This window comes from Caretta caretta, chromosome 3, assembly GCF_965140235.1.
Source record: "Caretta caretta isolate rCarCar2 chromosome 3, rCarCar1.hap1, whole genome shotgun sequence".
Lineage (NCBI taxonomy): Eukaryota > Metazoa > Chordata > Testudines > Cheloniidae > Caretta > Caretta caretta.
The window spans coordinates 191,130,909-191,151,907 of NC_134208.1; the positions used below are offsets into that span (position 1 = coordinate 191,130,909).

Here is a 20,999-nt window from a genome sequence, read left to right on the forward strand (position 1 = left end):
AGTGAGATATCATTCATGGTCACCTGGTTGAAATAGAGTGCTTTTCTTCAGGGGACACTCAGAGGAGCCCATTCCTGCTGGGCTGTTTGCCTGTGGCTAAACAGAAATGTTCCCCGCTGTTAGCCACAGGGAGGGAAGAAGGTTGAGGGGGTAGTCACGCGGTGGGAGGAGGCAAAATGCGACCTTGTAACGAAAGCACATGTGCTATGTATGTAATGTTAACAGCAAGGTTTACCCTGAAAGAGTGTAGCGACTGTTTTATAAAATGTGTCTTTTTAAATACCGCTGTCCCTTTTTTTTTCTCCACCAGCTGCATGTGTTTCAATGATCACAGGATCTTCTCCTTCCCAGAGGCTAGTGAAGCTTAGAAAGAAAAAAAAACGCACTCGCGATGAAATGTTCTCCGAGCTCATGCTGTCCTCCCACACTGACAGAGCACAGACGAATGCGTGGAGGCAAATAATGTCAGAGTGCAGGAAAGCACAAAATGACCGGGAGGAGAGGTGGAGGGCTGAAGAGAGTAAGTGGCGGGCTGAAGATAGGGCTGAAGCTCAAATGTGGCGGCAGCGTGATGAGAGGAGGCAGGATTCAATGCTGAGGCTGCTGCAGGACCAAACCAGTATGCTCCAGTGTATGGTTGAGCTGCAGCAAAGGCAGCTGGAGCACAGACTGCCACTGCTGCCCCTCTGTAACCAACCGCCCTCCTCCCCCAGTTCCATAGCCTCCACACCCAGACGCCCAAGAACGCGGTGGGGGGGCCTCCGGCCAACCAGCCACTCCACCACAGAGGATTGCCCAAAAAAAAGAAGGCTGGCATTCAATAAATTTTAAAGTTGTAAACTTTTAAAGTGCTGTGCTTAAAGTGCTGTGTGGCATTTTCCTTCCCTCCTCCACCACCCCTCCTGGGATACCTTGGTAGTCATCTCCCTGTTTGTGTGATGAATGAATAACGAATGCATGACTGTGAAGCAGCAATGACTTTATTGCCTCTGCAAGCAATGATTAAAGGGAGGAGGGGAGGGTGGTTAGCTTACAGGGAAGTAGAGTGAACCAAGGGGCGGGGGGTTTCATCAAGGAGAAACAAACAGAACTTTCACACCGTAGCCTGGCCAGTCATGAAACTGGTTTTCAAAGCTTCTCTGATGCGTACCGCGCCCTCCTGTGCTCTTCTAACCGCCCTGGTGTCTGGCTGCGCGTAACCAGCAGCTAGGCGATTTGCCTCAACCTCCCACCCCGCCATAAACGTCTCCCCCTTACTCTCACAGATATTGTGGAGCACACAGCAAGCAGTAATAACAGTGGGAATATTGGTTTCGCTGAGGTCTAAGCGAGTCAGTAAACTGCGCCAGCGCGCCTTTAAACGTCCAAATGCACATTCTACCACCATTCTGCACTTGCTCAGCCTGTAGTTGAACAGCTTCTGACTACTGTCCAGGCTGCCTGTGTACGGCTTCATGAGCCATGGCATTAAGGGGTAGGCTGGGTCCCCAAGGATACATATAGGCATTTCAACATCCCCAACAGTTATTTTCTGGTCTCGGAATAAAGTCCCTTCCTCCAGCTTTTGAAACAGACCAGAGTTCCTGAAGATGCGAGCATCATGCACCTTTCCCGGCCATCCCACGTTGATGTTGGTGAAACGTCCCTTGTGATCCACCAGAGCTTGCAGCACTATCGAAAAGTAGCCCTTGCGGTTTATGTACTCGGCGGCTTGGTGCTCCGGTGCCAAGATAGGGATATGGGTTCCGTCTATAGCCCCACCACAGTTAGGGAATCCCATTGCAGCAAAGCCATCCACTATGACCTGCACATTTCCCAGGGTCACTACCCTTGATATCAGCAGATCTTTGATTGCGTGGGCTACTTGCATCACAGCAGCCCCAACAGTAGATTTGCCCACTCCAAATTGATTCCCAACTGACCGGTAGCTGTCTGGCGTTGCAAGCTTCCACAGGGCTATCGCCACTCGCTTCTCAACTGTGAGGGCTGCTCTCATCTTGGTATTCATGCGCTTCAGGGCAGGGGAAAGCAAGTCACAAAGTTCCATGAAAGTGCCCCTACGCATGCGAAAGTTTTGCAGCCACTGGGAATCGTCCCAGACCTGCAACACTATGCGGTCCCACCAGTCTGTGCTTGTTTCCCGAGCCCAGAATCGGCGTTCCACAGCATGAACCTGCCCCATTAGCTCCATGATGCATGCATTGTCAGGGCCCATGCTTTCAGAGAAATCTGTGTCCATGTCCTGATCACTCATGGGACCGCGCTGACGTTGCCTCCTCGTCCGGTATCGCGTTGCCATGTTCTGGTGCTGCATATACTGCTGGATAATGCGTGTGGTGGTTAATGTGCTCCTAATTGCCAAAGTGAGCTGAGCGGCCTCCATGCTTGCCTTGGTATGGCGTCCGCACAGAAAAAAGGCGCGGAACGATTGTCTGCCGTTGCTCTGACGGAAGGAGGGGCGACTGACGACACGGCTTACAGGGTTGGCTTCAGGGAGCTAAAATCAACAAAGGGTGTGCCTGTACATCAAGGAGTATTTCAGGCAGGACTGCACGGAGGGTTCCAATAAGAAATGGTGAACCTAAGTTATCGTTGTTATTGGAACAAGGGGGTCAGCCTGGCCTCTGATTGATACATGGCTAGATTTACCTCGCTGCACCTTCTCTGTGAGTGACTGCAGTGTGATCTAGACAGGGGAGGAGGCAAATGAGTACAAAACAAATCTGGTCTATTTCTTGTTCTGACCCACTCCATCTATCTTTTACATCTTTGGCTGGCAGCAGACGGTGCAGAAGGACTGCATGCCATCCACATCTCATGGCTGCTCGGCAGAAAATGGTACAGTACGACTGCTAGCCATCTTCATCTCTTGCCTGCCTGGCATAAGATGGTACAATACGACTGCTAGCAATCCTCATCTCTTGCCTGCCTGGCAGAAGATGGTACAGTACGACTGCTAGCAGTCCGTATCGCCTGCCCGCTCACCATAAGACGGTTCAATAGGACTGACTGCAGGACTAAAGAGAATGACCTGGTCAAGTCACTCCAAATTTAGTCCCTGCGCCCATGTCTGCCCAGGCGCTCCCAGCCAACGTGGCCAGGAGCACCTCGGACACAACGAGGACGACTACCAATCGTATTGCACCGTCTGCTGCCAGAAGGCAATGGGTTGCTGCTACTGTGCAGCGAAGCCGTACCGCGTCTGCCAGCACCCAGGAGACATAGGGTGACGGTTACCTGAGCTGGCTCCATGCTTGCCATGGTATGTCGTCTGCACAGGTAACTCAGGAAAAAAGGCGCGAAATGATTGTCTGCCCTTGCTTTCACGGGGGGAGGGAGGGAACGGGGGGCTGACGATATGTACCCAGAACCACCCGCGACAATGTTTTAGCCCCATCAGGCATTGGGATCTCAACCCAGAATTCCAATGGGCAGCGGAGACTGCGGGAACTGTGGGATAGCTACCCACAGTGCAACGCTCCGGAAGTCGACACTTGCCTCGGTACTGTGGAAGCGCTCCGCCGAGTTAATGCACTTAATGCACTTAGAGCATTTTCTGTGGGGGGACACACACTCGAATATATAAAACCGATTTCTAAAAAAACGACTTCTATAAATTCGACCTAATTTCATAGTGTAGACATACCCTAAAACTCATATCCCTTTAAATATAAAGTTGGATACCCAGCTGAGGTCTTGTTACTTTTGAAATTTAGGCTACATCTATTGACTGCACACACTTTAAATCTTGTTATTGCTATTGTAATTAGAAGTGTACCTAAACTATCCAAGTCAAATGCAAATCACAAGAAACTTAACATCCAAAGATCATCAAATATATCTAAAATTTTATTGATAGAATATTAAACCTAATTCTATATATACACATTACATTTAAAACAAAATCAAATAATGCCCCATCTAGGTGTACAAATGTGATATAAACCACATACCTAGCCAGACACCAAACCCTATTCCTCCCACCAAGCCATGCCTCCTTTTGTCAAACCACATATACTTTCTGCTGAGACTGCTGGTTTGGGGGACAGGGATGGGGTCAAGATAGAAGAGGGCTGGGGAGTGGAGCAAGTGATGCTGGTTAGAAGCCACAGGTCCCTTTGCTATACAGAATATTTCAGGGTTCACACAAATGTTTCACTTATTCCCCACAGATCTGCACCTTGAGTGTTGAGGCATGCAGATGTTGGGAAGATTTGAGTAGGACCCCTCCTTTATCTGCTCACCATAACCTCTTCAGTTGCTCCATACAGATCTGTGGATCCTAGGATCTGCTGCTCTACAAGTACCCACCTACTGAGAAGCTGCAGTAAGTAATCTCTCCCCAAAATGAGAGCATGCTGCACGGCATCTGTATGCTGCTGCTAACAGTCCCAGGCCCCCTCCCCCATCAATCTCACGTACACTGACTAGGATAATTTAGCCGTTCCCTGGATCAGAGAGTCACTTCTCAGGGCAGATGATCCAAAACCACCACCTTGTGTTTTCCAGCTAAGAAGTCACAGTCCAAGGGAGAGTCAGCATGACCTCATAGTCAATGGTATGAAAGGTCAACAAGAGAGATAAAAGAATAAGCATGGGCACTTGACCACTCTCCATCATTAAGAGAAGATCAACCACTAATGAAATCAGTGGAGCATCTATAAAGTACATGTGCCTACAATCTGACTGAAAGGGATACATCAACTGAAGGACTTCAAAGCAGAACAAAGCTGCTTATGCCACAATCTTCTCAAAATTCTAAAAGCATGCCTTTCCTAAACATCAGTAAAATAAGCTGATCACTCTTCAAGGTGCATTCCCCTAGAACTCCACTTCCTTTATTGGCCTGACATGTCTTTCTACTGGATAAACTAAACAATTATTAGATTGCAATAATTGTTTAACACATTATACCATCAATCTTGCCTATGCTCCCATTCACAGTGAATCCCATTTTCTACACTACAGGTAAATGACCACATCACTAATGACTTGATCCAAAAACCCAGTGAAATCAATTGGAATCTTTCCACTGGGCTTTTGGATTAGGCCTACAGTCACAAGAAGATACAAGACTCTCCAAAAACAGTCTTGTAAAGACTGAGTTCTACTGACCAGGCTTCTAGCAGGAAGTCAGTCCATCTTTGGAAAATGGTATAGATCTGAGAGAACCTGCAGTACATGTGCATCCCAATGCCAAGTTTGCAGAGGATCACTGTGAAAGCAGTAAATATAAAAAGAAAAGCTACCAATGACTTACTACAATATCTGGTGGTCAATTTTAATAAGCCATACTTCTGTTTTTTTTTGTTAGTGGGGAAGAGAAGAAAGTGGATTTAAGCAAAGAGCTGTTCAACCTAAGAGTATCCACTATAACAATACAAATTCTGGAGGTCCAATCTTGTAGTCCTTTCATGGGCATAGCTCCAACCAAACTCAATGAGAGTTTTGTTGACAAATTCTGCTGGGAAGGGGAAAATCTAAAGTCAGTTCTGCAGCTGTCTCATTCCCGTCACTCTCCTGGGCTCTCCTGACTTAATATTTGGATATGGTGTTTTTAAAAAATCTTTGTAAAATAAACTAACCAGTCCCTACTGGAAAAAAATCCCTATGAAAAATCTAATAAAGGGATTTGAGAAGGTATATCAAACTTAAAGGGACATGGTCAGAACTGGTTGGCCTTTTGGCTAAGATCAAGCGTCATGTCAGTATAATATTTGCCAGACGATGTATCACAAGCCTGGATGTATCACAAGCCTGAATCCTTCCCTCAGTGATGGAAAGAATGATTTCATAGGTCACTTTCACCCACACAGTGGTGGCTGGACTCAATAATCTAATAGGCCCTTTACATCCTTTATTAGGCCTACCCTCAGCCTTTCTGAAAGAACAAGCATACAGTTTGGCCTGTCAAGAAATAGGGATCTTTAAACCAATGCAAGAAATATTGGAGTGGGGAATAAGAATGCTTAAGACTTTGTTAGATACACAATATACTAACCGATGCACCCACTATATCAGTACTGAAGAAAAATGTAGTTGTACTGATGGAATATTGTTTACCTGAACACACACTGTCTGATTCATTATACCGTGTGTACATATATAGTATATGATTAAGAGTACCTCACAAGCTACATGAAGTATATCTTAATATTGTTTGCATAATGACCCATGTTAAATCATAAATTAAAACAGTCTACAATAGTAATGAAGAATATACATTTGAATGAGAGAATATGTTGACTGCAGAATATCGTTCTTGACTGCAGCACTTGTCAGATACAGATTTACACACCCTCATTTGCACATCCTCATTTGAGATAGTATTTCTGGGGTTTTGTTCATTCACATAATTGTAGTTGCACCTCCAAAATAGGGGAGAAAATGTAAAAAATTACAAGCTAGTGGTTTCTAAGAAAGTTTCCCCAGGGAGTTAACTATGTTAAGTGCTACCATGAGTCAAATTTCATATCTTCTCTCCTGGACTTCAAAAGTGAAAGCCTTAAATAAATTGCACCAGAATTAGGAGTTACCAACTTCTCTGCTGCTGGCCTGTTCCAATTAAGAGCTACCACTAGTGAAGAGATTCAGGTAGATGGAGAGACAAGGGTGTGTGGCGTGAGCACATGACAGGGAGCCAAAAGTTTATTGTATTGATTACAACATGAATATTTTTATTTTAATACTGTCTGAGGGACCATGGGAGCCAGATTTGATATACTGTGGCCAGTCACAGCCACTTTATTAGAAAAAAGATGAAGCAGGGAAATTCCATGCGGTACACCCAGTTCTGTAGGGAGTAATGACTACAGATATGACAAGCCTATTTGCATGAATGTCATGTGCCAGGATGATGGATCACAACTTAAGCTAAAGGAGGGCCAGATAATAATTTCTCTAGAATTCTTTACACAAGCAGCAATTAATACTTTAACTTTCTCCCTTATGAAACGGCGTGATTCATTTCCTATTCAAACATATTTGTTCCACACAACCCTGGCACTCTTACTCCAGATTTATTTGCACCAGGAATGCTGATTCATGAAACTGAGGGTAGAGAAGACTTTTTAATATAAAGATATTAATCCTATGTAATTTCAAATTTGTTGCAATGCTTTATGTCCTTTATTTTGGGCCTTTGTCCTGTGTTTTATCCTTGGCAGGATGAGCACTATGGAGGTTAATTACAGTTAGTATATTATCAAAAGGCAGCACCTGAAAACTTCTTTAGCAGTTGTCTTTACATGTTGGAAACATTATGTGCCACACAAATGGTTAACAAAAGAGAGGATGTCTCTAGGTGTCTTTCTATCCTAAAACAGTTTATGTTCTTGTGTAGTAAAGTATGAAGGAAGAATTGAGAGAGGAATTGCATCTTTACAGCACAAAGTATTCTGGTATGGACAATGTTATGGTATTTCCTGCTCTCCAGAATAATACGTGCTAATGCAATATAAATAAAATAATCCTAAAATACATCATCTTTAATGGAAATATTACTTACAAAATACTATAACATCATAAAAGGAAAGATACATATTTGTTGGTCTGAATTCTTGATTTGCCAGCTCAATCTCCCCAGCTCACATCCGACTGTAAGCCTGGTGTACTGGGGACTAGACAGCATGCAGCACTTCAAGTCAGCAAAGGGAACCCATGTGAGTACAAACTATTTTTTTCCCATTTGCAGCCAAGCTTGTTTCCATCTGCTTTGCAACAATTACTCTACTTGCTTAAACTAATGTCAAAGCATCATTGAGACAGAATTGCAATGCAATGATGCCCTCTACTGAGGCATTATTGCAAGGACCCGTAAGAAAAAAACAGCAGCATCATTTCCTTGCTCTTCTATATAGTTGAGCCATTAAATAACATTTTGAATTACGTGACAAACCCAGCTCACCTAGAGCTGCCACGCTGTGTGTAGCTCTTTGAATAATATATTTTAGTGGACGATGCAGGGATCTGATGACATAACAGCAACAGTGGTGATTTTAACCTCCAGTTCAGCCCATTACTTTATTTTTACCCCAATGGGAATAAGACAATTACTGGAGTGAGCAGCAATGGAGCATGGAAAGCAGATGAGGGAGAGGGAAATGACTGAGTTAATGGGAATAACGGGGTACACCACACCTCTGAAAATCAGGCTCCTTATTTAAGTGTCTAAATTTGGACTGAGGAGCCAACCTGCAGGCATCCATTTTTCAGAAATCTTAGCCAAGGTGCCTGACATTTTACAGATGTCCAAAGAATCTGCTTGGATACTAGTGTGCTCCCATGTTCAGCCATCTTGTAGAGTGCTTGTTGATTAATCTCCTTTTTGGATAATAACAGGACCATGAGAAGGTCAGAGGAAGAAATCAAGCCAACAAGATTACAAGACAATTTGTTTTTGTGTTAGTCTACCAGGTACAGCAGCTGTTGGCCAGTACACACTGTCCCTAACTCAGCCATTTAGAATGGGAAGTGAAAAAGAATCCTATAGCCAACTGGAGTTGCAGAGAGATTTTAGGTAGGCAGAATGGGTGGGATCCACAAAGGGACTTAGGTGTTGCAACACTAATCGTCAAAGCACCTAATTTTTAGGTGCCAAGAAAATCAGAGGAACAACGCTCCAACCCACAAAGCCTGAGTTAAGCACCTAGGCAATGCATGGGGAGAGACAGGCACCTCAGAATGGGATCCACAAAAGCCAGCACACTAGGTGGAGAGCCACCTAAGCTAGCCAATGGGAAATGCCGCCTAGATGGGGGTTTGCGAAGCCTCTCTTCTCTCTCAGAGATAGGTACCAATGTCTTGGCTGCAGGGAGGAGCCTATATTAATTTAGCAGTCCACGAACAAGAACCTACCATCTCAAGTCAGATGGCTTAAGTACCTACGGTGTTTCCCATAGGAATGAGTTAGGCGCCTACCTTGCTCCACACAAAACAGCTGGAGGAGGAGATGAAGATGGTGCTGCCCAGTGTTCCCTCTAATTTTTTACGTCCATGTGCAGAATGAATTTTGTTGTGTGCACCAATATGGAAATGATGTGTGACACATCACCTTCATATTGGTGCACATAACAAAATTCATGTGGTAGGGGTGGGGCCGAGAGGTTCGGAGTGTGGGAGGGGCCTCAGGGCTGGGGCAGAGGGTTGGGGTGGGGGAGATGAGGGCTCTGGAGTGGGGCCAGGGATGAGGGGTTTGGGGTGCAGGACAGGGATCAGGGCTGGGTGCAGCGGGTGAGGGCTCTGGTTAGGGGTGAAGACTCTGGTATGGGGCTGGGGATGAAGGGTTCAGGGTGCGGGAGGGGGCTCAGGGCTGGGGCAGAGGGTTAGGATGCGGGCCCTGGGGTGAGGCTGGGTATGAGGGGTTTGGGGTGCAGGCTGCCCCAGGGCTGCAGAAGGGAGAGAGGACTCCTCTCCCCTGATCGCAGCAAGTCTGGAGCAGGTCCATGTTGGGGCCAGGGGAGGGGCACCGTGTCAAATCCGCACTGGGGCCGCGGCAAGTACAGGACAGGTCTGTGTTGGGGTGAAGGGAGGAGCACCTCTCCCCCAGCTGCCGCAGGTCCACGCTGGGGCCGGCGGGGAGGGGCACCTCTTCCCCAGCCTCAGCAGGTCTGTGCTGGGGCCAGATGGAAAGGACACCTTTCCCTGCCGCCGCCCAGAGCCCCTGTGCAGGGCTTAATAGGCAATTGCGTGGCCGCGCAGCTTCGAGGGAACTTAGGTTCTGCCCACCTCTATCTCATCTGGCCAGATTTTGAATGAGACCCAATCCAGTAAACAGCCTCTGACCACACCCACCGGATTGGTCCTGCATGCGGTCGAATAACTATCTTCCCTCGCTCATGAATTACTTGCGGTCTTAAGTGGGAGACAGGTATCCAGATGCCTAGGAGGAGGCAGCTCAGAGAGAGCACATGCTAAGAGGCAGAAACACAGGAAAAAAAGATTATTTACTGTAACTGTTGTTCTTCAAGATGAGATGCAGACATGTATTCCACTTAGGTGTGTGTGTGCCCAGCACACCAGAGCTAGAGAATTTTGCCTATCAGTATCCATGGGAGGTGGTGCTCACGCCTTGTGCTCATAGCCCCTCCCCAAGCTATAAGCAGCAACACAGCTCAACTCCCCCTCACTGAATGCCCAGAGACTGGACTCAGATGCAGAGGGGATGGAGGATGGGTCATGGAATATGCCTCTGCATCACATCTTGAAGAACAATAGTAACAATACAGATAAGTAACCGTTTTTATTTCTTTGAGTAAATGCAGACATGTATTCCACTTAGGTGACTCACAAGCACTACCCACTCTAGAAGGTGGGGCTCAGAGTCTATCTAAGAAAGGACTGCAGGACCGCTCTACCCAAGCTAGCATTCACCTGGATGATGCAGTAATGGCATAATCAGGGGTGGCCAACCTGTGGCTCCATAGCCACATGCAGCTCTTCAGAAGTTAATATGCGGCTCCTTGTATAGGCACCGACCCCGGGGCTGGAGCTACATGCGCCAACTTTCCAATGTGCCGGGGGGTGCTCACTGCTCAGCCCCTGGCTCTGCCACAGGCCCCGCCCCCACTGCACCCCTTCCTGCCCCCTCCCCTGAGCCTGCAGTGCCCTTGCTTCTCCCCCTCTTCCCCAGAGCCTCCTGCATGCCACGAAACAGCTGATTGCGACGGAGGGGAAGGCACTGATCGGCGGGGCTGCCAGTGGGAGGCGCTGGGAGTGGGGTGGGGAACTGATGGGGGGCTGCTGACATATTACTGTGGCTCTTTGGCAATGTACATTGGTAAATTCTGGCTCCTTCTCAGGATCAGGTTGGCCACCCCTGGCATAATGGTTCATAAACATATGTATGGATGACCACATGGCAGCCCTGCAAATGTCCAAATATGGAGATGTCACGGAAGAACACTATTGATGTAGATTCCACTCTCGTAGAATGAGCTCACACTCACTGAGGAGGTGTAGCCAAAGCTATTCCATATACAGTCTTGATACAGGATGTTATCCATGTAGAGATCATTTGTGAAGAGACCTCTTGCCCCTTCATATAATTCGCATATGAAACAAACAGGCAAGGCAAAGCATGAAACGGTTTAGTCATATCCAAGTAGAAGGCCAGACAACATCTAACATATGGAGATGCCGCTCCTCCAGAGATGAATGCAGCTTAGGAAAGAACATAGGTAAATATATCACCTGGTTCAAATGAAACTGAGAAACCACCTGTCATAAATATAAAGGGAAGGGTAAACCCCTTTAAAATCCCTCCTGGCCAGAGGAAAAATCCTCTTACCTGTAAAGGGTTAAGAAGCTAAAGGTAACCTCGGTGGCACCTGACCAAAATGACCAATGAGGAGCCAAGATACTTTCAAAAGCTGGGAGGAGGGAGAAAAACAAGGGTCTGTGTCTGTCTGTATGATGCTTTGGCCGGGAACAGAACAGGAATGGAGTCTTATAACTTAGTAAGTAATCTAGCTAGGTATGTGTTAGATTATGATTTCTTTAAATGGCTGAGAAAATAGCTGTGCTGAATAGAATGAATATTCCTGTCTGTGTGTCTTTTGTGTAACTTAAGGTTTTGCCTAGAGGGATTCTCTATGTTTTGAATCTAATTACCCTGTAAGGTATCTACCATCCTGATTTTACAGAGGTGATTCCTTTACTTCTATTAAAAGTCTTCTTGTAAGAAAACTGAATACTTTTTCATTGTTCTAAGATCCAAAGGTTTGGGTCTGTGGTCACCTATGCAAATTGGTGAGGATTTTTACCAAACCTTCCCCAGGAAGTGGGGTGCAAGGGTTGGGAGGATTTTGGGGGGAAAGACGTGTCCAAACTACATTTCCCAGTAAACCCAGATAAAGTTTGGTGGTGGCAGTGGAAATCCAAGGGTAAAATAATTTTGTACCTTGGGGAAGTTTTAACCTAAGCTGGTAAAAGTAAGCGTAGGAGGTTTTCATGCAGGTCCCCACATCTGTACCCTAGAGTTCAGAGTGGGGAAGGAACCTTGACACCACCTTAGACAAAAATGTGGGGTGTGGCCGTAAATTTACATTGTCTTTGGAGAATTGTGCAACTCAGACTCTCCTTACAGATGTTATCGCTACCAGGAACGCAGTCTTCTGACACAAAAGTGGAAAGGGATAAGACACCAGGGGCTCAAACAGAGGTCCCATCAAAGCCACTAGGACCGTCTCTCAGACCAGAGGATGGAGATGAAGAAGCTCTGGGGCTGGAACCGAAGCCAACAATACGGGATCTCCCATACTCCTGCGTGGTACTGGGGAACAGCTGGGAGGACCTGCTCCATTGCATATGCGGGCAGTAATGCCATGCCAGTCCACGCTCTTCCTGGAGATGGAGGAGGAAGAGTCTCCATGAGGCCTGGAGTGGTCTCATACAAACTTTTCCTCAGTGCACTTGACAGGGAATGGCTCCTCCAACTCTTTGGAGAGATGCCAGCTTCAGAGCTTGAAACGTGGCACTCTAAGAACCCAAGGGCGACCTCTGATCCTGTAAGGGCCTCGGTGCTGAAGCAGGCCACATGACCTGTTCGAGTAGGTGCTGTTTCAGGTGAATATCCCTAGCCACCCAAGTCCATCTTATGAACAATCTACAGATTGAACACCATTCCTTGACATGGGCCTCACCCAAGCACAGCAAGCACCAAGTGTGGGGATTGACTCGCCACAGGATGGATAATGTCTAAACCCTGGTCAGGGAATCAACAGGTAAAAACTTAACTAACTCTAACACTAAATCTAACACTAAGGGTGCTAGCTAACTGTGCACAACTAGGAAAAAACACTAAAATAGTGAGAGATTGTGATGTTAAGAACCACACAGAGCTCAGACTCCAGTCATGGATGGTAAAAAGGAACTGCGGGGGGCAAAGGTGGTACCATCTCATATAGCCAGGTATTGAGTACGAGGCACGAGCACCGCCTACTATGTGTACGGCTAGGAAAAATTTTCCAGCTCTCATGAGCTGGGCGCGTGCACAACTGAGTGGAATACACTGCTGCATCTACTCAAAGAAGAAATTAGGGAACTTTTACCCTGAAAACTTAGGTGCTGAATGAGTTTAGATGCCTACTGGGTTTGGCAGGAGTTTTGTGGAAGGCAGTGGAGCCAAAACTGGGATTTAGCCGCCTAAACTCAATACTTAAGTGCTTAAATCTGGGGTTTAGGCACCTACGTACCTTTGTGGATCTGGACCTATGTATTTACCTACACTGGAATTTTCCCAAGATACAAGAAATAATACCCTTAATCTTACTAAAAATGCCACAGGTTCTCTAATGATCACTAATGTCCAGGACCTTCATCCCACTATGTTTACTGAAAAATTTTACTCTATCTTAGATAAGAAGAGATTTATCTTAAGTATTTGTAGGTTGCCATTCAAAACAGTTAATCTCAATGCCAGTTTAGAATAGAAGGCAGATGGACACTATAAAACATATTGTAACTAATATACTTAATACAGCAATAGTTTTAATTACCACTATATATTGTAATCTGTTGATTTGCCCAAAATTATTGGGGTGTCACATCTGTCCATTTTCTGCTATTTTCTAAACACGAGGATAGGAATGTAAACAGTTCAAATTTGACTAGACTGTTCACAAATTTTAGTACTTCACAGCTGCATTCATCTAGATTTCCCACAAAACATGAGTCAAGTAGCCAGGAAGTCTACTAAAATATGTACTTTTACCTCTATTACAGTGCTACACAGCTAGAGTTCATCTTCAAATTCTTTCACTTGTATTCTGCACTACCAATTACCATCTATTTCAGGAAAGGTACCAGCTGTGCTGTTCCTTCCCCGAGAAATCCACACTGCAGTGCTCATGTCTTCACCAAAGGGAACTATACACAAAGGTTTTGAAGAAACTCCTTTTAGTTTTCAGATTTAAAGAAACTCATCCACTGAATATTGGAGTCATTCAAATATCTTTTTAATTAAAATAATAGTTGGCAGGACTACAGTCATTCTCTAATCATTTCTGAAGAACACTTCCTGGTTAAAAGTAACATTGCTTAACTTATTCTTTATTTTTAGTGCATATTTAAAGGTACTATTTTATTCTGCAGCAAAATCAATGAAATGCAAGCCTTCTCCACTTCCCAGGACACATTCTTTGTTCTTACACGTTTAAGTTACAATGGTCAATAGACGTATCTGTAAACACTTACCTCTCTAACAGACAACTGTGGTGGGAGCGACACAGAAAATACAAAGCTAGTAAACTGGTACTCAGCAGAATTAACCTTTTGGCACACCTAAAAGAGAAGGATATGAATCCTCAATAAGGGAGTTAAACTGATAGTCTTTTACAATATTCTTTATTCTAGTGCAAATCTTCTATAACATTACTCTTTGGTATACATTCATATATAAAATGACCATAAGCTCACTAAATCCTACCCAGTTAGAGACAGGTTTTTTTTAGGTTTCTTTAAGGACTGTAACTTCCAGGCAGATTTTATATTATTGTCACTGTATACCCTCATTGTTACGCCACTATAAAAGAAACCCAACTCAATATTTTATGTTGACGCTAATCATAAAAATAAGACTAGGCTTGGCAGAATTAGATTTTTTTAAATAATTTCAATGGATAATATAGATGTTTATGTTTAAACATTCTTTTTCAATTTTTAGTGATCTAAATTTTTCAACGCTGTGCAAAATTGCAATGCTAGAGGGAAGAGGGAGTCAGATAATCATAGAATCACAGGGTTAGAAGAGATCGCAAGGGTCATCTAATCTAACCCTCTGCCAAGGTGCAGGATTTGTTGGGTCTAAACCATCCAAAACAGATAGCTATCCAGCTGCTTCCTTTTGAAAACCTCCAGTGAAGGAGCTTACATGATCTGAATCTATGTTGCCCCACACAAGGCACCCTAGTAAAATAGACTTTTAAATTATTTGAACTTCATTCACTTTTCACTAATGGCCACCTTGTTTAAACACCCAGTTTTGGAAAGGAATAGCAAAAACATGGTAATCTTCTAGAACTTTAACTAGGTCTACTTTAATGTACAGGCTATGATTAATTTTAAAAAATTCTGATGCATTAAATTAGGTTTGCCTAAAGTCTGGCCCAATTTGTTACTGTGACTGCTTACAGTACATTATTTTTATATTACTATTCATTAAGAAAGAATATGCATTAAGAGGAATATTTCAGAGCAACACTTGGTAATTATTTAATGGCAGCAGACACTGCAATTCAAAAAGTTAAAACTCTGTAACTATTAAAACACAAATTGTCAATATCACATCACAAATATACAGAGTTAATAGCCTTAAATTAAACTCTAATAAGTTCTCAAGCAACATTTTTCTTACTTTGCCAATCTGTAAATTCAGATTATTATTAATGGATATATTTTTTCATTGGTTTGGGCATATACAGTGAAATTGACATTTATCAAAAAAAAAATATCTAATCCTTGCAAGCCTAAATAACAGTTATTGAAGGGAACAATCCCAGTGGTAGAGGAATGAAACAAATATAGTCTAATTTCATCTTTCGCTGTTGCAATTCTACAATAACACAAATGCAGAAGTCCTTAGGATAGTACACTCACAAACATATTACTTTATTACTTTGAAGATTATGAATTACCCGAGATAAAATACTTTATCTTTTATTTTAAAAGCAAATGCCTACATTATCTCAAGATTAGTGTATAATTTTTTACAAATATAAGAGGCAGCATCAGAGCCCAGATTTCTATTCTATTTAATACTAAACAACTAAATTTGTCACACAAAAAACTAGCAGGCAGACTTTGTCTTTCCTATCTTTCTCTCTTTTACCCAGTATGACCATAGGTACAGAATACACGGCCATTACCTCCTTTGGCAGGTCCCATACATTGAGCGTAGCCTGTTGCACAAGTGAGCTCCTTCCTTAGGAGGCAACTATTCACCTCCTGTGGGCTCCCTCTCCTCTCAACTACCACTGTTGCTTCTCCTTGCTAGGAAGAGTGAAATCCCAGTGGTATCCCACCCACAAATTGGGAAAATAATATCCCAGCATTGCTCCCCAATGCCCAGGCCTGAGGAAGGGGAGTGAAAATCCCAACAGCAATCAAAAGCAAATGCTGCTGCTGCTTCTCCTCTCTCGCTCAGCACATCTCCTACCCATCCCCCCACATGTTACTGTCACGGCCCCTACCACCCTTCCTCTCTCCCCTCAAATACTGCCAACCCTAAGTACTAGAAAACCATGAGTCTGCTCCCAACAAGTCATGAGAGAGTCTTAAAAATAATACATTTTCAGTTCTTTTTCTTATCCTTCTGCTGCTGGAGCCATCAGGGTTGCTGCTGCCTCTCCGCCACCCTATCCACCCATCTGTGCAAAGGTTGCCTGGTGTCTAAGAGAGCACCAGGAATGGGAGAGCACTAGCAACAGAGCCCCATGCAGAGGTGCGTGTGACAAGGACTAGTTGACATAGAGAAGGAAGAAGGATGGCAGCAACTGATTTTTGGGAGCAGGGCTATAACTGACTTTAGCTGCAGGGAGGGGAGTATCTGATTATTGGGAGAGAAGTAGTAACAATTTTGGGATGGGGAACAGGTGCTGGGGGATAGAGATGGGATGAGGTGAAGGGAGAATGAGGAGCAAGGGTCCCTGTAAGCTGCATGGTTATATGGCCATGCAACCTGCTGGCAGACATTGTACATAACCATGTGCCTGTTGGAGAAGGGAGCTGCTCTTCTCTGGGCTGTCCCTACCTGTCCCTCCCTCTGAGCTGTCCCTACCTGTCCTTCCTCCTGGAGAAATGAAGAGTGAAAGGGAGCAGATAGGTGGTGAAAAGGAGGCAATAATGTACATGGAGCACAGAATGAATGAGGAGGGAAGGTAAGTCCAAGGAGCGGGAGGAAAGAGAAGGAATGAATGAGTAAAAGGAGTAGACAGAGAGACACACTTTTGATGAGTTATTTTGATACTCAAAGTCTTTCCAGAATCTAAGCTGAAACCCTAATTCAGAATCTTGAGAACTTCAGTCTGTATCTGCTAGTTAAATATCTGATACTGTATATTTAAGTAACTCCAATTAAGCACTGGCTGGTGTAATACCAGAGCTGTTAGCTACACACCTCTGCTGGAGTTACACAGATATATTTGGGGGCATTGTCCCAAAATCCACTTATTTTGGTAACTGTTAAAAACACATGGTTGCTCGCAGTGTTGTAGCCATGTTGGTCCCAGGATATTAGAGAAACAAAGTGGGGGAGGTAATATCTTTTATTGGACCAACTTCTCCTGAAGAGCTGTGTGTAGATCGAAAACTTGTCTCTCTCACCAGCAGAAGCTGGTCCGATAACAGATATTACCTCCCCCACCATATCTCTCTAAAAACAAGTGGTAGCATTCCAATTAAAATCAATACTGTATGTCAATTGCACTGTTAGGATAATGAGTTTCTCTTAGGAAAGAATCAGTCTTGGCTGTTTTTTAATCAATTGCTGTCAGGTTTTCTATTGCCACTCAATGGCATAACTTTAAAAAGCCAACACTAAAAATCTGGTCCATAATGTAGAAGGTATTTTGCCTAAGGAACAAACTCATTCACTGTAACAATAGAAACTGCACAATTCTAACTGGTCCCAGTTTATTGGCTATGCTGAATCCAATGTTCATTCTACTAAATCAACTAGTCTTATTTTCTTAATTTTTGAAAACCCCCCTGCACATTTCACTCTGTTACCCAAGCAATTTTATCCTTCATTTATAGTGTTTACAATGCTCTTCACTCTATCTTTTTCCCTAATTCATAATCATATTCTCTCTTATAACTTTTATGCTTATAGTCTTTTGTACCACCAAATTACTTAACATTTTCCCTTAGTCTGTGGCTTCCTAAAGATAAGAATACATTATAAGGGCGATTCATGCTGCTACCATAGAATCATAGAATATCAGGGTTGGAAGGGACCTCAGAAGGTCATCTAGACCAACCCCCTGCTCAAAGCAGGACCAATCCCCAATTAAATCATCCCAGCCAGGGCTTTGTCAAGCCTGACCTTAAAAACTTCTAAGGAAGGAGATTCTACCACCTCCCTAGGTAATGCATTCCAGTGTTTCACCACCCTCCTAGTGAAGAAGTTTTTCCTAATATCCAACCTAAACCTCCCCCACTGCAACTTGAGACCATTACTCCTTGTCCTGTCATCTTCTACCACTGAGAATAGTCTAGAACCATCCTCTCTGGAACCACCTCTCAGGTAGTTGAAAGCAGCTATCAAATCCCCTCTCATTCTTCTCTTCTGCAGACTAAACAATCCCAGTTCCCTCAGCCTCTCCTCATAAGTCATGTGTTCCAGACCCCTAATCATTTTTGTTGCCCTTCGCTGGACTCTTTCCAATTTATCCACATCCTTCTTGTAGTGTGGGGCCCAAAACTGGACACAGTACTCCAGATGAGGCCTCACCAATGTCGAATAGAGGGGAACGATCACGTCCCTTGATCTGCTCGCTATGCCCCTACTTATACATCCCAAAATGCCATTGGCCTTCTTGGCAACAAGGGCACCCTGCTGACTCATATCCAACTTCTCGTCCACTGTCAACCCTAGGTCCTTTTCTGCTGAACTGCTGCCTAGCCATTCGGTCCCTAGTCTGTAGCTGTGCATTGGGTTCTTCCGTCCTAAGTGCAGGACCCTGCACTTATCCTTATTGAATCTCATCAGATTTCTTTTGGCCCAATCCTCCAATTTGTCTAGGTCCCTCTGTATCTTATCCCTGCCCTCCAGCATATCAACCACTCCTCCCAGTTTAGTATCATCTGCAAATTTGCTGAGAGTGCAATCCACACCATCCTCCAGATCATTTATGAAGATATTGAACAAAACCGGCCCCAGGACCGACCCTTGGGGCACTCCACTTGACACCGGCTGCCAACTAGACATGGAGCCATTGATCACTACCCATTGAGCCTGACAATCTAGCCAACTTTCTACCCACCTTATAGTGCATTCATCCAGCCCGTACTTCTTTAACTTGCTGACAAGAATACTGTGGGAGACCGTGTCAAAAGCTTTGCTAAAGTCAAGAAACAATACATCCACTGCTTTCCCTTCATCCACAGAACCAGTAATCTCATCAAAGAAGGCGATTAGATTAGTCAGGCATGACCTTCCCTTGGTGAATCCATGCTGACTGTTCCTGATCACTTTCCTCTCATGTAAGTGCTTCAGGATTGATTCCTTGAGGACCTGCTCCATGATTTTTCCGGGGACTGAGGTGAGGCTGACTGGCCTGTAGTTTCCAGGATCCTCCTTCTTCCCTTTTTTAAAGATTGGCACTACATTAGCCTTTTTCCAGTCATCTGGGACTTCCCCCGTTCGCCACGAGTTTTCAAAGATAATGGCCAATGGCTCTGCAATCACAGCCGCCAATTCCTTTAGCACTCTCGGATGCAACTCGTCCGGCCCCATGGATTTGTGCACGTCCAGCTTTTCTAAAGAGTCCCTAACCACCTCTTTCTCCACAAAGGACTGGCCATCTACTCCCCATGTTGTGATGCCCAGCGCAGCAGTCTGGGAGCTGACCTTGTTAGTGAAGACAGAGGCAAAAAAAACATTGAGTACATTAGCTTTTTCCACATCCTCTGTCACTAGGTTGCCTCCCTCATTCCTTAAGGGGCCCACACGTTCCTTGGCTTTCTTCTTGTTGCCAACATACCTGAAGAAACCGTTGTTGTTACTCTTGACATCTCTTGCTAGCTGCAGCTCCAGGTGCGATTTGGCCCTCTTGATTTCATTCCTACATGCCCGAGCAATATTTTTATACTCTTCCCTGGTCTTATGTCCAACCTTCCACTTCTTGTGAGCTTCTTTTTTATGTTTAAGATCCACTAGGATTTCACCGTTAAGCCAAGCTGGTCGCCTGACATATTTACTATTCTTTCGACTCATCGGGATGGTTTGTCCCTGTAACCTCAACAGGGATTCCTTGAAACAACTCTTTTACAACTCCTCTATCCATTAAAAATATGCACCTAAGAGAAATGCTGAACAGCACAGCACCATCAACTGCATTTCATGCCTTATTTATTCTCCAGTCACAAAGCATAAGTAAAGATGGGCTCACCGTCTACAACCACATTGTACTATATGCATGCAAGTACCATGCAACTGTATGCAAGTACCATGGAACTGCTGTCAGCCCTTTGCTTTTGAAACATGATCATGGAGGTCTGTCCGAGTTAGATTAGCTTCAGGAGACAGTTGAAGGTTCACCTGTTTTCTCAGGATTTTTTAGTTAAATTATAGCAAGGCCAGGGTAAAATATGATCTTGAGCAACGCAAGGGTAATTCCCCTTTGTTGACTGTATATGAGGTACCCAGACACCACACCAGTAGTGTTATTTAAGTAGTTAAATCAGTAATTGCAGATGATGAAACAAACTGAAGCATTTTCCCATCTGCTCTTGATTTAAGTTACACAGAGTATTTTAAATCTAGATGGAGCCACTCAACTACATATGGGACTGAACCTGATTAATGATTTAAAAAAACAACAACAACTAGATCACAGGGTTTGCATTGCAGGATTCTACCAAACACACATTTAACAGTTCATAGAAAAATGTGTCTACAAAGTAGGAAAAGATCACTTACCTTCTTAACAAAATCTGTCTCGCAGAACTCCTGAAGAATTCCCAAGCACACATTGCAAACCTTCAGAGTAGAGTTCGCCATAGCAACATTTACATCATCTGCCACAGGGGTCTGCTGGAGGGCCCCATTTTGATTCAAATCCTCAGCCCCTTCTCCCATGTTCTCAAGTCTGATTCTCTTACATGGGGGGTCAGCTATTTCACAACAAAATCTGTCCTCTTTTTCTTTATTGTACTCCAGGAATTCATGAAGCTCTCTAAGCAAATCCTAAACAACAAAGAAATGAACCGTAAAATGTGTGTGTTTGCTTCACAGCTAACATACAGCTTCTCCCTCCTATGTGTAAGACTCATTTATGCAG

General features: G+C 44.2%; 1 protein-coding gene and 1 long non-coding RNA gene across 7 annotated transcripts in view; one reads left to right on the forward strand and one right to left on the reverse strand.

Moving 5' to 3' along the window:
- The window catches only part of LOC125633481 (uncharacterized), a 266,677-nt gene that overhangs the window by 210,807 nt on the left and 34,871 nt on the right, over nucleotides 1-20,999 (forward strand). The window lies entirely within an intron of this gene.
- Nucleotides 1-20,999, reverse strand: part of PUS10 (pseudouridine synthase 10) — an 85,149-nt gene that overhangs the window by 40,196 nt on the left and 23,954 nt on the right. For 5 of the 6 annotated variants that reach the window (XM_075127202.1, XM_048842799.2, XM_048842800.2 and 2 more), the window contains 2 exons: nucleotides 20,639-20,905; nucleotides 14,194-14,280 (listed from right to left, as the gene is read on the reverse strand). In XM_075127202.1, the coding sequence (XP_074983303.1) occupies nucleotides 14,194-14,280; nucleotides 20,639-20,905 (354 nt within the window). Of the gene's footprint in view, nucleotides 1-14,193; nucleotides 14,281-20,638; nucleotides 20,906-20,999 lie in introns of those variants that run through there. The other variant, XM_075127204.1, reaches the window with a different exon arrangement.